At 30.7% G+C, this 16,237-nt stretch overlaps 1 protein-coding gene across 8 annotated transcripts in view; it reads right to left on the bottom strand.

Annotated features, from left to right (window-relative positions):
* Positions 1–16,237, bottom strand: part of Scrib (scribble planar cell polarity protein) — a 39,440-nt gene that overhangs the window by 6,993 nt on the left and 16,210 nt on the right. For 6 of the 8 annotated variants that reach the window (XM_074247107.1, XM_074247108.1, XM_074247109.1 and 3 more), the window contains exons 3-23: positions 13,770–13,848; positions 13,588–13,677; positions 13,351–13,471; positions 12,309–12,847; positions 12,018–12,193; positions 11,742–11,902; positions 10,781–10,891; positions 10,408–10,641; positions 9,810–10,076; positions 8,277–8,361; positions 6,852–7,016; positions 6,462–6,637; positions 6,188–6,325; positions 5,882–6,034; positions 5,729–5,809; positions 4,486–5,358; positions 4,034–4,141; positions 3,774–3,953; positions 2,996–3,154; positions 2,483–2,863; positions 2,042–2,197 (exon numbers count right to left, since the gene is read on the bottom strand). In XM_074247107.1, coding sequence (XP_074103208.1) covers positions 2,042–2,197; positions 2,483–2,863; positions 2,996–3,154; positions 3,774–3,953; positions 4,034–4,141; positions 4,486–5,358; positions 5,729–5,809; positions 5,882–6,034; positions 6,188–6,325; positions 6,462–6,637; positions 6,852–7,016; positions 8,277–8,361; positions 9,810–10,076; positions 10,408–10,641; positions 10,781–10,891; positions 11,742–11,902; positions 12,018–12,193; positions 12,309–12,847; positions 13,351–13,471; positions 13,588–13,677; positions 13,770–13,848 — 4,433 coding nt within the window. The remainder of the gene's footprint in view (positions 1–2,041; positions 2,198–2,482; positions 2,864–2,995; positions 3,155–3,773; positions 3,954–4,033; positions 4,142–4,485; positions 5,359–5,728; positions 5,810–5,881; positions 6,035–6,187; positions 6,326–6,461; positions 6,638–6,851; positions 7,017–8,276; positions 8,362–9,809; positions 10,077–10,407; positions 10,642–10,780; positions 10,892–11,741; positions 11,903–12,017; positions 12,194–12,308; positions 12,848–13,350; positions 13,472–13,587; positions 13,678–13,769; positions 13,849–16,237) is intronic. The other 2 variants (XM_074247112.1, XM_074247111.1) reach the window with 2 other exon arrangements.

Here is a 16,237-nt window from a genome sequence, read left to right as displayed (position 1 = left end):
TAAGCGCTTACTTATTTAAATAATCTTGCTACAGCAATTATGTAATTATTATTCAAAGCCAATTACAGATTGAATTTAATAAAAATACTTTGTAGCCTAAAAATAGAATGCAAAAAAGGAAAAAAATCAAATCTAGCAGCATTTTACGTTACAGTTAACTAATTATTAAATTGAGAGTTAAAATAAGCTCAATTTCTTCTGAGAAGAATTATTTTATAGACTTATATGTCATGATTTAGACTTAAATGCGTAATGTATATAAAATATAAATAAAAAACTCTCGAAATAATATTTAAAATTTTGTTTATACCCTATCACAGAAATATCCCTAACCATCGGCCAAATATTCATTTTAAATAAAATTTCATATATATTATTTACAACCTCAGTAAATATATTTAACCGTAGTCATTAAAAGACTTTTATAATTATTTATTTAAAGTAAATAAAATAATATACTGGCCGATGGAAATTGCAAGATTTGAGTCTTAATCTTGATGGCAGTAACAAACTGAGTAACAATATATACTCAATATGTATTTATATTAAATTGTATGATTAATAACATTTATACGTACGGGACAGCACAATAAATTCTTTTTTTTTTATTATTTTTATATTAATATATAGATATTTTAATTAAATACATTTTGGTTTTAATTGAAATTTGTTTTTGGTTGGTTGCTTTATTTAGCTCATTTGCTTTAACTTTAGTTAAAAGACAAATAAACCGCAGTACAGTGTCCTGGGTAGACGTGTACGCAGATACAGAGATAAATGATAGGACTGAACAACTCACTCCTGTCAGAGGGCGGCCAGGGTGGTACTGTCACCGTCCATCGTCTGTAAACACGTGAAACATGTCTCTTTTTTGGCTCTTATAAACCAGAGCATGCGTCACTATAAACACTGATATGACAGTAACACGATCCATGCGCCATTGATCATGGGATATACAATTTTTATTGAAAATACAATGAAGTATGATTTTTTTTTTTTATTTTTTTCAACAATGAACGAATAATAAATACGATGATTGACGGAAAATGAATAGCAACACTCAGAAAAAAAAAATAAAATATTTTTGATTGATTGTTCTTGATTCAGGATAACTTTTTTTATTTTTTCATAATTTTTCTACGATATCAAATAATTTTTTTTTTTATAAATTTATAAATTTTTTAATATTGCGTTACAGATGCCATAAGGACGTATAGTAAAAATTCTTTTTTTTTTTAAGTCCAAAAAAATTTTTAGTTTGAAGAAAATTTTTTTTTTGTATTTCTCGACTATAATTAGCAAATTAATCTTGAATCAAGAAAAGTTAATGTCTGAGTGCATATGACATGAATTCCTTACAATTAAAAAAATTAGGCACATGTGGGTGTACTCGTGGGTCTCCTAAACAACTTAAAAATTATTTTATAAATAAAATATATATACCAGTGTGCAATGTTTGCATGCTAGAAGTCACTGAGTAGCTTAAAAACATCTATTTAAACATCTAAATAATCACGGGTACGCAATAATGAATGTAAGGACCTTATAAATTGTCAAGTGTTTGGTTTCAACGAAATATTAAAAATTAAACTACGATAATGATGATAATAATAATAATAACAATGGTAATAATAATAATAGTAATAGTAATAGTAATGAAATATCATCTAGACATTGAATTTCTCTTGACAAACATTGAACTATTTGAATAAATCGGTATAAAGTGCTCCAATTTGAATTTGTGCAAATGATTTAGTATTATAATTATACATAAATATATAACTAATTAATTTATAATTTCAACTGTCTTTTAAAGTGCTTTTATTTACTGGAAAAGCTATAAGTGCAACACTCATAACGTTGACGATTAATTATTTATGATGAGATAGTTTTAATAAAGATGAGAGTAGTTATTTATACATGCATCAATCATGCATAATAAGTTCAGAAAAATATAATATAATTATTTATACACAAGCTATCAATCTAATAATAATAAATCTAGGATAACTAGCTTTTATTAAATACTATGAATACTTACAGTGGGATTCTGCGGTGCCAATGTGTGTTTACTCATGACAATAGTAGTGGTTTTGAGATCTTTTGTTCCACCAGGTGATTTTGGTGGCACATGTGTGTCAACTGGACTATTTGGTTTATTAACTAACGATTCAGCCGCTCTTACTACATCCATTACCTATGCAAAAAAATATTTTTTCTATGTCTAATAATCTACTCGCTCTATTATATGCTAATTATTATATTATTAAGAAAATAAGCCAAATTTTGAGGCCCTTTAAAAAATGAAAGCTCTTGATGAGTGTATCATCGGGATGAGCTTATATCTTTATAAATGTCAATATTTAATAACCCAAAATTTTAAATAAAATTTTTAATTAAATCTAGCAATAAATTAAAACAAAAAATTCATGCATATAAGCCAGCGCTAGAATAATTGTACAACTAAAAAAAAAAAACGTACTTTTTCAGGAGTTGATTTTTCTCTGTGCTCAATTAACGCTCGTTCGCGTTCCTCTTGTTCCCAAGCGACAAGCTCTTCTTTCATTTCCTGTTCTTGTCTCAATGTTGCGGCCTCCTCGTCATCGCGATCCAAACTCGAGACGCTCTGAGACAAAGACTTTAATCCCTCAGTAGGGGATGTATCTTTTAGATCTTGAGATCTTCGTGATTCTTTAGACTCTCTTCCGGAGAGCGTCAACAAGTGGTCGACTTCGTTTTTGTCGTAACCCTTGCATACAACAAGAGTTATCGTATTTCCAGAGCAGCGAAGAATATTAACCGCTTCTTGGTGGGTAGCTCCCAGTAATGACGTACCATTTACTTCCAGTAATCTCATTCCCACCTAAATATAAATTAAAAAAAAAAATTTATAACAATTATTACTAATCATTGAATTAATTTATTAAATCGACATTAATTAAAGTTAATTAAAGTCACTCTAACTGAATTATTTAAACTGTATAAAATAACTGACCTTCAATCTTCCGTCACGCTTAGCTGCACCGCCGGAATTTATTTTTGAAATAAATACACCTTCGTCTGTATGGTCTAGTGGATTTCCACGCTGACCACGGAGTCCACCTTTTATATGCATGCCTAATTTTTCACCAGGCTCTTTTACTATCACAAGTTCCTAAAATTAAATAAATAAATTTAATAATATCGTTCTAGAATTTTATTGGCTATTAAGTAATATAAAAATTATAATTTAAAAAGAAAAGGAACGTGACTGTATTGCTAAAAAAAAGTACAAGTGAGCACGTAGATAAGCATCACATTAATAGCTCCAAGCAGTAAAAAAGCCGTGTTAAAATTTTTTATTGATTATGTAATAATATTGTATAGTAGAGGAAAGTTAAGTATAGAAAAAAATTAAAAAAAAAATAAAATGAAATAATCAAGGGATGTAATGAAGATATATATTCATCAGATCGATTACTTACTGTTACTGGAATGTACTCTATTTCGACCAGCTTGTCAAACATCAAGTTATTTAATTAAGATAGATAGGCGATTAATAAATAAACCTCACCGTGAAACCGATAAAAATTTTTAGATTATTGAAAATAAAATAAATATTTGAAAATATTTACATTATCCCACGATTTAAGATTAATTATATAAATAAAAAATAATAATTATAATTATTGACCGTAAACGCGTGCGAATATGCATTTAGCGAAGCAACTAATCGTGAAAGCTGCTGATAAATATTACGTATTAAGCCATTAAAAATTAAGATATTAAAATACCTGATAATTTTCTGGCAATGGGTCATGCTGGACTGTCAAAACAATTGATTCACCAGGCCTTAATAATTCCATAACAGCTTCCTGATGCGTGGCTTTAGTTACATCGGTACCATTAACTTTTAATATCCTGTCACCCATTCGAAGTTTACCAGATTTAGCAGCTATTCCTCCAGGTACAACCTATTTTAAATTCCACAAATTATTAACAATAATTAAAAATATTTACAATTAATTTATTAATATTAATAAGCTATACATACGTGTGATATAAAAATACCAGGCTCTTTAGCGCCAAATGGCGTGCAGGAATGATCAGTACCACCGATGATACTAAAGCCGAGAGATCCTTCCTTCATCAGTACGACGTCCTGAATAACAATCAACAAATATTAGTAATAATAATAATTAAATGAATAAAAATCACTTGAGTTAAATCCAGATACTGAGGACGAGATGGCCAACGATGGAGGATTAATAGAGAGGACTGGAATTGGTGAGTTGTAGCGTCTAGTCTAGCTAATGAATTTATTCTATAAATAATTAATACATAGAGTGTGCGTTGGAAATTTATGGTAATGTGATGTATGTGTCTCAATACATATTTATGTACAACAAAAGAAAGAAACAGTAACAGAAAGTGATAGCAATGATAATAATAAAAATAATAATTATTATTGACGTTAAAGTGTCATGCGTGAAGCTACGAGCATACCTCAATAATTACTGGCTGGACCAGATGATTGTCGGTGACACGTGTTACGACTGTCTCGGTGAGTGTACTCTTAGTGATGGTCTCGGTAACTTTACCAAGTGTAGTGGGCGCCGGAGGGAAGTTAACGTCTCCAGGTAAGTTATCAGGCTGCTTGATAGTCACTGTAACGACTGGACCCTGCTGGGAGTCTGGCGAGGGCGAGGAAGTCGGAGGTCGTAGGAAGTGAGCGGGAATCATGGCCTGAAATTCCTCGTTGGTGATTGGCTTCGGTACCTGTATGTCTTCCTGAGGCGATGTCGGTCCAGTTGGTTCCGGCTGACTCGGAGTTGTAGTACCAGACTGCCGATTTGGTTGCTGTTGCTGCTGCTGCTGCTGAGGTTGGACTTGTTGAGGCTGCGACGATGAAGTCGATAGAGTTTGTCGCGGCGCAGGCTGCGGTGGATTCACGGCACTTGGACTGATAACTTTTTCAGCCGCAGAACTGTCGCTTACGCCGTTCATCTTGGCAATGCCGTTGACAGGTTGTTGTTGTTGTTCTTTAGCCAACGCGAGTGGCGCCGGCGGCGGAGGAGGCGGTGTTCTCGCCGTTGGACTTGGGGAGAGTGTTTTATCTGCGTCGATAGAACGTCGGTAGCCGGCGTAACCAGGTCGATTTGCCATGTAACTATTTGCATTATAAAGCCCCGTGTAGGGACGCGGCGTAGATGCGCCGATCAATCGCGGAGATTTTTCCGAAGGGGTTACTTGCATCAGTGAGCTCGCCTGGGAACGAGGTATCTCTCGTTCGACCACCAGCCTCACAAACCTATCAAGACCGGTTAGCAATGTTACAGCTTGCTCGTGTTTAGCTTCGGTCATTTCAACCCCATTGATCTGAAAAATTTATTAAGTGACACAAGATCAAAAAATTACTTACACTTTTTTTAATCTTGTGAAATATTGATATTTTTTAAGATATAAGCTCATCCCGACATTACACTCATCAAGAGCTTTCATTTGAATACCCATATGTATTTTCATATATTTTTCATATATTCATCTTGATATATATAAATATATAAAATATATGAAAAATTGATGTGGGTACTCAAATGAAAGGTCTCGATTAGTGTAACATCGGAATGACCTTATATCTTTAAAAACGTTAATATTTAAGAAAATACAGTGCAAATTAATAAGTCATTATTTAATAAAAGAAAATTTTAATTTTATTATTGCTATTTTAAAGTTTGCTATTACTTACCGATACAACTCTATCGCCAATTAATAATTTACCGTCTTTCTGCGCAACACCGCCGTCAGTTATTTTCGAGATAAATATAGCCTACACAAATATAAAATAAATTATACGTCAATAAAGATTATTTATCCTTGTAGCAGTATTAAATACACTTACATCGGTATTGTCTTTGAAAGGCGCTGAACCTTTTCCACCCGCGATACTGAACCCAAGACCATTTTGATCTCGTATTAATGTTGTGTGTACAAGCACCGGTACTAATGTCTCATCATTGCTCATTGTCGGCAAAGGCTCGGGAATTTTCTTTGTCTGCAAAAAAATCATATAAAAGAATTGTTTATTATCATTTATTTATAAATATTAATATGATATAAAAAAAAAAAAAAAAAAAAAAAAAAAAACAATGATAGTTATAATTTATAAATAATTTTAAATCAATAAATAGGTGGATATATTTCTTACTTTGACGTAATCACGGGGTAAACTGGTATCCCCGTTTTCGAGATTATGGGATAGTGCAGTCGACGATACGTAGGATGTAGCACTTGGAGCACGACTGGTACTCAGACTCGAGCAGACTGAATCTTTTCGCGTTGACAGCTGAAATTAAAAATAATAATTGCTTTTCCCACTCACGCACTACTAACCCACTAACAGTGCTACCGGTAATAATGACAGCATAAAAGAGAAGCGAAATAAATAGAGCTAGCAATTATTATTGAGTTATTATATTAACCTGTTCAGATGGTGGTACTATTCGCGTGACCTCTCTTACAATAACAAGTACAAGGACTCTTCCACAAGCTTTTAGAACTTCAACTGCGTCGTAATGATCCACGTTGACCATTGAAACCCCATTTACCGAAATAACTTTGTCTCCAACCTTCAACCCGGCCAGATCGGCTGGACCGCCTATTGATCAAATAGACCCAATTAATAATAATAATAAAAAAAAAAAAAAAAAAAAAATATCTGTTACTACTGAAGCCTTCAGAATGTAATAGTACTTCTGTTTGCTTTTATTTAAAATAGATTTATATATGTATACATAAGATAGTAAAACATATTGTATTTAATAATATTCATTTATGTATATATATATAGTAATATTGTAAAGCAAATGAACCTTCAGTTACTCTGGAAATGAATATCCCCTCATCCTCTCCTTTGAATGGTATCGAACCAATACCACCTGCAATCGACAAACCCAGACCGGCTGTTGTTCTCTCAATATGAATCTCATACTGCTCCTCTCGTACTTCTAACGTCGGTTCCGCGTCTGACGTTGCTCCTGAAACATCAATTATTTCATGTTGTGTTATTATTATTATTGATGTATTTTAAAATATATTAAAATGAATCATCATTATTATTATTATCATTATTAAATTATTAAAAGAATAAGAAAAATTTTATCTCCACTTAAATTTGTACCTTTTTAAGTTTTCATATAATTTTCACCGATAGTCAATTTATTATGATAAGTATTTATTATCTCTAGACATATAATTAGGAAATGGCCTTGTATCTTGTGAACTATTGTCATTTTTAAGGATATAAGCTCATCCCGATGTTACACTCATCGAGACCTTTCATTTAAATACCCACATCAATTTTTCATATATTTATATATTTTACAAATACCATATGTATAAAATATATAAAAAATGTCATGTAGGTACTCAAATGAAAGCTCTTGATGAGTGTAGCACCGGGATGCGCTTATATCTTTAAAAATATCAATAGTTAAGAAAGTACAGTGCAATTTAACAAAACTTATTATTTAATCAAACAAAATTTTATTTATTTGTAGTTCACAAGTCACGGCAGTCACACAGTGACTGCAAGGTTTCTAGTTATTTTTTTTTTTAATTTTAATGAAAACAAATAAATAAATTCCTTAAATAACATTCACCTTTAAAGCGACGAGTTTTAATAAACATACGGTAACGTTTTGGCATATTAAAAAAATTATTTTTATTCACTAAACCATTCATTGGCTATCGAAGCCCAAAACAATTTAATCGTGGACTAGAATTCCAATTATGATTCACACAACAATCTACCTCACAGTTAATCGCTATTTCCGTTTAGGTACTGTTGTTATGTTGCTGTACACTGTACAGATACAGCACACAAACTCACGTACATACACATTCATAAATAATACATACGTAAACTACGCGGGATACTACGATATAATTTTACGTCTACATCAACAACCGTATCATCGGAGATAGAGATAGTGTATCAGCGATAAGACGTGAGTAATTTAATCGTATCTTATCATCTTTACTGACGGTACTCAAATTATCCTGGAGACTTTACTTGTTTCAAAAAGTATATACGTCGAGTAAAATTAGAACAAGGTTTTTTTATGGTACGGTAAGATAATCTATTTTAATATACCTTTTTTAAAATCATTATATCATTGATACATTTATTTATTAATTTTTATTGGATATAATTATGACGTTAAAAGCGATAATATAAATGAAAAACTCGATAGCGGTATCTGTAGCTTGATTGAAAATTAATATAAAAAATTTACCTTGACTATGAATGTCGTAATTGTCGGCAGACTCGGTTGGAAGACTTGTTGATACGGACGTCTCATCGCTTTTCTTCATCATAGCCTTAGAGAAAAAAAGAAAAGTAATAATATTAAATATAATCCAGATTTTTAAAATTTAAGTACTGCGGTTAACCATTCCAGTTGTGCCAGCGGTTTACAATAACAGTAAGTTATACGCTAACTATAAATAAAAAATAATAATTCTACACGCGATACCTAAATTATGTGCTACCTCATTTCACAACATTTATAATAAATACGTCGACTTAACGCTTGTTTCTGAATAAAATATTTATCATAATAATTATTATAACAATGACAATTAATAATAGAAACATGGAATGAGTAAATAATAGAATTCAAATTCAAATAAATGTTAATTAATAAAGCTGAATGGAGACAGTGAAACGTTCAGTGCGAACAAAGCAAATGCTTGATGGTTTTATAATTAATAATTATATTCTTAAACTTCTGAAATTATATTTAAGTTTATATATTAGAGCGCTTTATTTCATAGTAAGTGCTGGATAAAAATAAATTTTGTGTAAGTAGCTTTTATTGTTTTGCTTAAAAAGTTTTTAAAATATTTATAAGTCGACCCTGCAATAAAGTACTCCAATACATACAAAAGCAATTTTATTTAATAGTTGTGACGTTATGATTACAACGCATCGATCTGGTAATTCTAATCAGCACCCAATAATATGTTATTATATTTTATATATTAAATATAGTACATATAAGTAATAAACAAACAAACAAGTGAGAGTTAAGAATAAAATTGACGAAAGACAAAAAATACATCCAACGAACCCAATTGGTTATCAATTTAAAATGGAAGAAGAAATGATAATGGTCTAAAATTTGGCGTGACTATTTTAATAAAATAGATTATATTATTTTTAATTTTAAATTAACTTATCGTACTCAAGTATTGTATTGTACTTGATAAATTTAAAAATTAAGCGATTTCTTGAACTAAAATTGTCTCTATTTATTTTCTATCGCACTTGTAAAACAATAATTATTTTAATCAATTTTATTATGAAAAATGAGATTATAGGACGTGCACTTTTGAATTTTCCAAACTTGTAGACCTTTACCAAATAAATGAAAAAAACGAATGCAAAAGCAGTCAAATAGACACCACATAACGACAACCATGAAAAAAATATGACAAGTACAATGAAAATTCCTTGATAAATATAACTAACGATTAATAAAAAATTAAACAGAAATCTCCTTTAAAAAAAACATTCACTACGACATTCACAGTAAAGTTATTTTTAGCGTTAATTAAAACCTAAAAAGCATTATATTAGTAACAGTAACATCATTATTATTATTAAATATAATTATTATCAATATATAATAACACAGTCGTGCTGTCCTTGTGAGCACGAGTGCAGGCGGTGCATTAATTGAGAATGATGACGTTGAAATAAAATAAACTAAAATAAAAATCAAATTAAAAAAATAAATGTGACTGAAGTGTTATCAAATGCTGACCTGTGCGATGATGGAAGCGACTTTATCTTTGTCAATCGTGGGGTGTATTCGCTTGTTTTTCAGATGATGCGGGGTATCACGTCGGTGCAGCCTGTTTGGCTTTCCCGTATTAACCCCACCCTCATAATCCGGGTCTTCCGATATTGTAAATTCAACACGTCTCTGTGACATATCATCATCATCACCCTCGGAGAACTCATCCTCACCACCCTCCTGCCTACCCTTAGCCGATACTTCTGACACCGAAACCTCGACATCAACAGCATCCTGCAACAGGAGCCCCATTCTCACAACACACCACTCACACAACCAGTTAACTATTTATCCTTATATTATACTGCATTATTTTATATTATTTACATCCCCATTGTTTCATTATTTGCCTATTAATCAATAAAAAATTAAGTCAATAGAATATTCGCACTGAACGCATACGCCTGGCGGTTTAACTAAATTCAAAATTGTATTTAGTAAATATTTACAATAATAATCAACAATGGATTGATAAATATTCCTGGATTGATATACATATGTATTGCTAAATATTATTATTGTTATAGTTATTATTGGTAAATAAATTATTAATCAATAAACTTACCGGAGATAATTGTTCGGATGATTGATGATGGATTTCACGTTCATTAATTTGAGTAACAGAGTTATCGTTTGCCGGCTCTGACGCAGCAGCTTTAACTTGATTCGATAGTGCACTCTCATCAAGTTCTGCGGTGGTACTAGTGGTTGTGACAGGTTGCGAAGCTTCTTGCTCTTCTTCATTAGGGTGAGACGCGTCTACATCGGTTTTGTCGAGGCCAAATGTTTGAGAGACATCCTAAGCAATCAGATTTCGTTTAGCGTTAAATTAAGACGCTTGGTAATAAAGACAAGACAAGTACTTGATTAATCTCTGATTTCATTAAATCTGATTGAAAGTTATTTAATTTTATAAATTTTTCGATATTAAATTTTACCTGCTCGTCTGTCGAGCCCGATCTACTGTCATTTTTGCCCTTGCTAAAAAGCTTGTGAGCTTTAGCTTTTAATTCCTTCGGGTGAGGAGTATTTTGCCGTACAAATGGTGTCTGAAATAAATTTATCTCGTCATTTATTATTAATTAGATTATATTATCAAGTAATTAGTTAATTAATTACTCGTAACCCATTCTCATGTTTTTTTATTAGATAATTATAGACTAGATTGATAAGCATGCGTGTTATGATTATACTCATTAAATAAATTAAATAATAACTAATTTTATTTGTATTTTTTTTTTTTTTTTTGAAGAAGAAGAAGAAGAAGAAAATAGTAGAATTTATAAGAAATATGAAAAAGCCCTTGAACTCATATTTAAACTAATCTTTAGAGTCGTCATTAGTGATATAATAGCGCACAAGATAATTTTTGTTATTAGATTTAATTAATTAGATTACTAGTAAAGAGATAAATTGAAAAACAATATAATATATACACAAATATATATATTTTAAAAGTAAAGCATACTTACGTCTTCATTGACATGCAAATTGAGACCCAATTAATTAACTAATACCAGGTTTATAAATTAATAAAAAAAATATATATATAAATTAATAATAAAAGAAAAAAAATAAAATATATTTTAAAAATAAAACAGGTTAAGTTCTATATTAATAATTAAAATAAAAGAAATGTTAAAACTACCATGCATTACATGCAAAAAATATTCAAATAAATGTGAATACATTTAAAATACTGCTTGTTATATAGATACAGTTGTTAAAACAAAGGTATCGTGGAATCTAAGTTGATAAATTAATAAATTTGTATAGTTCAACATTAGAATTAATAGACTCAAATGAGTCAGTGGTATTCATGCAACATAAGTGCCGGAAAAAATGAGCTAATTTAGAATGTGCAGAGGCTGAGTGCTTGGTTATGAGCACCATGCTCACCTCCTTGTTGGCCTCTGGGCCGTCATCAGTGAATTTAACCGAGTGTGTCCTCGACGCTTCCTTTTCTTGCCAATTTTCATCGTCACTGCTGGCTAACTCCCTCATCTCATTATTTTGAACCGCATTTCTCATTCCTGCTATCATATTTAGGGGTCCTCCGTCTAAAAATAAAATACAAAAAATTTATTATCCTTCTATTCCATCAATTTATCAAATTAAATGTAATATTATTTAATGGAAATTTATTTTTATTGATTAAATTAATATATTTATTACCTTGTAAGCCTCCGGCATTGTTTTCAAGCTGAGGCAAAAGGAAACAAGTAAGCACTTCCTGGCCAGTATCCTCATCAATGTCTGTTTGGAAAGTCAACATTGGCTGGGCTTGATTTTCACTCAACCAAACTGCTTTTAAATTCAAATAAATCAACGAGTACGGCAAGAACTGCAATCTAAAAAATTTATTCGTATTGTATATTAGATTGATTATTTCAAAAAAAAGTTATAGTATAATATGCGAGGATATACAGTGTTATTTTGTTCTTTCCGTGTACTTAAATTATTTACCTATTTTTCGATACATCTAGTACGTGCAGAGCTGTACACTGTCCAACTTCATTAGGTAAATACTGTAGTTTATTTTCACGAAGTGATAATACACCTAAATTCTTAAGGTTTCCAATTTCTGCTGGCAAGTACTGCAAGCTATTACGATCGACATTTATATTATTTAAATTATGAAGGTTGCCAATTGAAGATGGCAAACTATATAGAAAATTTTCGGTCAATATTAGCTCCTGTAAACTCTCGCATTTTCCAATATTTGAATTCAGGCTTGTCAATCTATTTTGGTCGACTTTTAAAATCGTCAATTTTTTAAGCTCCCCAATACCGTCGGGCAGATTTTCAATAACATTTTGTGACAAATGCAAATCAGTTAATGACTCAAGGCCACTTATTTCTTCAGGCAGATCTTCTAAACGGTTTTCCGAAACGTCAAGGCACGCGAGAGTTTTCAATTGACCAATTTCTGGTGGCAAGTGTTGTAATTGATTTTGGTCCAACCATAATTCTTGAAGTGCCGGTAGTTTTCCCAGATACGGTGGCTTGAATATTTAAAATAATTTAATAAATAAAATAATAAGTTTTTTTTTTTTTTCCTTGTATTATCTTGTAGTTGTGATAAAAAAGTCAATTAAATTAAAATTTATTATAGAAATTATCTTCAATGATAATCATAATTAACTTTATCGGCTGGTAAATTATAGTCATAGATAATTATAATTATTAATTACTACCGAACTTTAATTACTTTAGCTGATGCGCGGTCTGCTTAGGTTGAACAATTAGCGGGTCAAAGATAACGGCTAACAAAAGTAAACTACCAACAAAATTATTAATCAGATAACTATAATTTAATGAAAATAATATACACGACAGAGTTATCTATAAAATAATTTACTGCCAAAGTAAAATTGAATTGTATTAAAATAATAAATTGTACAAAGCGCTTTATAATTTAATTTACTGTTTTGTATTCAAACTCTGAAAATTTATAATTTCCGGTAGTAAAAAAAAAAAAAAAAATAAAACAAACAAAAATACTCACTAATTCTTCAATTTCATTGTCACCCAAATCTAATCTTTCAAGTTTACTCAACTGCGAAAGAGACTCGGGCAAATTTTTAAGTAAATTCTCTCTCAATTCAAGAGACTGTAAAGCTTCCAAGCTAAAAATAAAAAAAAATTCATTAAGCTATCAAAATGACAGGATTATCGCATAAGAAACTTTTTTGCCATAAATCATTAGTTATTGACTGAAAAAACATTAAGAGTGATTTATTACCTTCCAAAATCTGGCGGTAAACTAGTAAGTGACATATCATTGAGGCCAAGTACTGTAAGGTTTCTCAGCTTCACCAAACCCGCGGGAAGTCTGTACGAAAAATAAAATTATTATGTAAGTACTTTAGCGTAGAATAAATACAAACAAATAAACTATTATCTAATTTATAATAAAATACGAACCGAGGTATCGGATTGCTGCTGAAATCCGCCACCTGTAGAGCTCGTAAATTTCTGATGTTGTCAGGAATGTCCGATATATCTATAACAATAAAATCAAGGTCATATTGTTATTATTATTATTAATCCCGAGGTTTTTTACAAGTCGACATAGAGCCAAACACCTGGAAAATTGTGCAATCAGCGAACAAACAATTCACTGGCAAACGTTTTGCCTTCATTTATCGTAACAACGCGGATATTTTAAAGTTCTTAGAGTAGTGACAAAAATTATCAACTAATATGTTTATTTAAATATTTACAAAACAAAGGTAGCTATAAACATAATATTATTTTTATTAAATATTACAATCTGTAACAAGAAATGTAACCACTATCTACAACAATAAATCAGTATACATTTGTAATAAAGATTGAGATGATTATTTTTTTACTAAAAAAAACATTAGTGATACAGATTAACACATTTTTATTGTGTTAAAAATAAAATAAGGCGCCACTTTTTTGATAAAAATAATATTTGACATTAGATACGTTGTTGATTAGATATTATCATTTTGATTCGAGGGACTTGCTTATATTCAATTATAATTACAGCTACAATTAATAAAAATTTGTTATCAAAATATTAAATTGTAATTATTATAATTACAGTTTATAGTAATGCAAGTGTACGTAAATATTATTATCAATGTTTGAATAGAAAAAAATAAGATTTAATGTCAATGTCATTATTTTGTGTTAGATAATAAAACGTCAAAATTAATTTATAATCGATAAGTATTGTAAAAAAAAAAAAATTCAACTTTAGTAAAATATTTTTTACAAAAAAAAAAATATTTATCCACGAGAATTTAAAAATAAGCCGAGTAATTGGTATTGAGAATGTTTTCGTAAATTCAGTAAAACAATAGCAACCATATTGACTGAAATTGAATGTTGTTTTGCCATTTAAGCATCACAACATCCTCGATCGCACCTTATAAGTGAGATACTTTCTTTCGATCAGCTTAAACGTACCAAGAGTTTGTTGGGTGTCTATAAAACAAACCCGGCTTGTAATTACCAGCGTGGGTTTTACCATAATGTTTTTTTTTTTTTTTTTTTTTTTTTTAATTTAAACCAAGGAATAATTAAAAGAAAAGTAATAAAAAAAAAATAAAGTCCTGAAATAATCTACCCTTTCCTTCTTTATATTACTTAACAAACTTAAGCTAATAAATCAAGGCATTCAACCGGCGATCAGTAATTAAAACTCCCAGAATCTATCATTTGTCTTGATTAAAACCTTTTTAGTACAAAGTTTCGCCCGCCTGGCGTGTGTTTTCCGCAAGACAATAGGGTAATTAATCTCCCTTGGCGACCATTCTTCTTTATTTATAAATAAATAAATAAACAAACAAATCCACGGATAGATACGTCAATAAAAAATGAAATAAGTACGTAAGTAAGTAAATAAATAAAAGAGTAAAAAATAGGCTAAGAGGAACCTGGACAAGTTTCCTGGCTGGCGTGTTACTGTCTCTTGTATACTGTTTAGTTTTTGCTGGTATCTTCTCGCTCACGCGAGACAGCCAACCTTCGCCTTGAATTCCACCCGACTTTCTAAGTTCGCCGCGGGTCAGATCGTTGCCACGACTGCTGCGTGCTCTCACGACCAGAGACCAAAAATAAATTGTACATATCCTCGACTACTATACTCGTGGATCAAAAGAATAAATAAACGATAACAACGGCTTAAACTTAAACCCAAAACCAAACCGTACAATGACAACAACGAGATTATGCCACGAGTCGACACTAATTTTTTAACGTCTCACATTTTTACTTCCCCGTACAATTTAGAATGAACCGAAAAAAAAAACTATAAATAGGCGCCCATTTATTCAACCTACTGACTAAAAATATAAATACATTTTATAGAGAACTGCAATGAATTTAAATAACATCAACCCACTCATAAATATTTTTATTTAATGAATAATAATTAGATTTAATGCATGGACAAGTCAAATTAAAAATATAGATTATATCATAATTTGATAAGGAATCATTTATGAGACGATTACCATTTCATACATAACAGCAAAGCGTAATTCCACAAGAAACTACGTCGGAGCAACATAAGTGGAATCTGCGAGAGAGTAGAGTCTCTTTACTTGTATGGTCTGCTCTCATCGAGTCATCAAGGCTGCTTTCCCCTATATCACGTCACCTTTCATCTCACTGACTCAATTATGTCAGAGATATTACGTTGAAGAACATCTCCCAGGTACGATATAGCTTAAGTGGTTGATGAAGAGCTTTAGCCACTGTATGTGTACCTGTATGTATTCATCAATACCTTTATATTACCTCACCATAATAACGGAGTACTGAGTACTAAGTACTAAATAAATGGATACTTATTGAAGCAATATGTCAGAATTTTTTTAAACTGGACATTTATTTATTTTATAATAAAGCAATTC

This window comes from Cotesia typhae, unplaced genomic scaffold (assembly GCF_013202065.1).
Source record: "Cotesia typhae breed Kobodo isofemale line unplaced genomic scaffold, CoteBio_Ctyphae contig_48, whole genome shotgun sequence".
Lineage (NCBI taxonomy): Eukaryota > Metazoa > Arthropoda > Insecta > Hymenoptera > Braconidae > Cotesia > Cotesia typhae.
The sequence above is the reverse complement of the archived record's forward strand: the minus strand, read 5'-3'. Positions and strand labels throughout refer to the sequence as shown.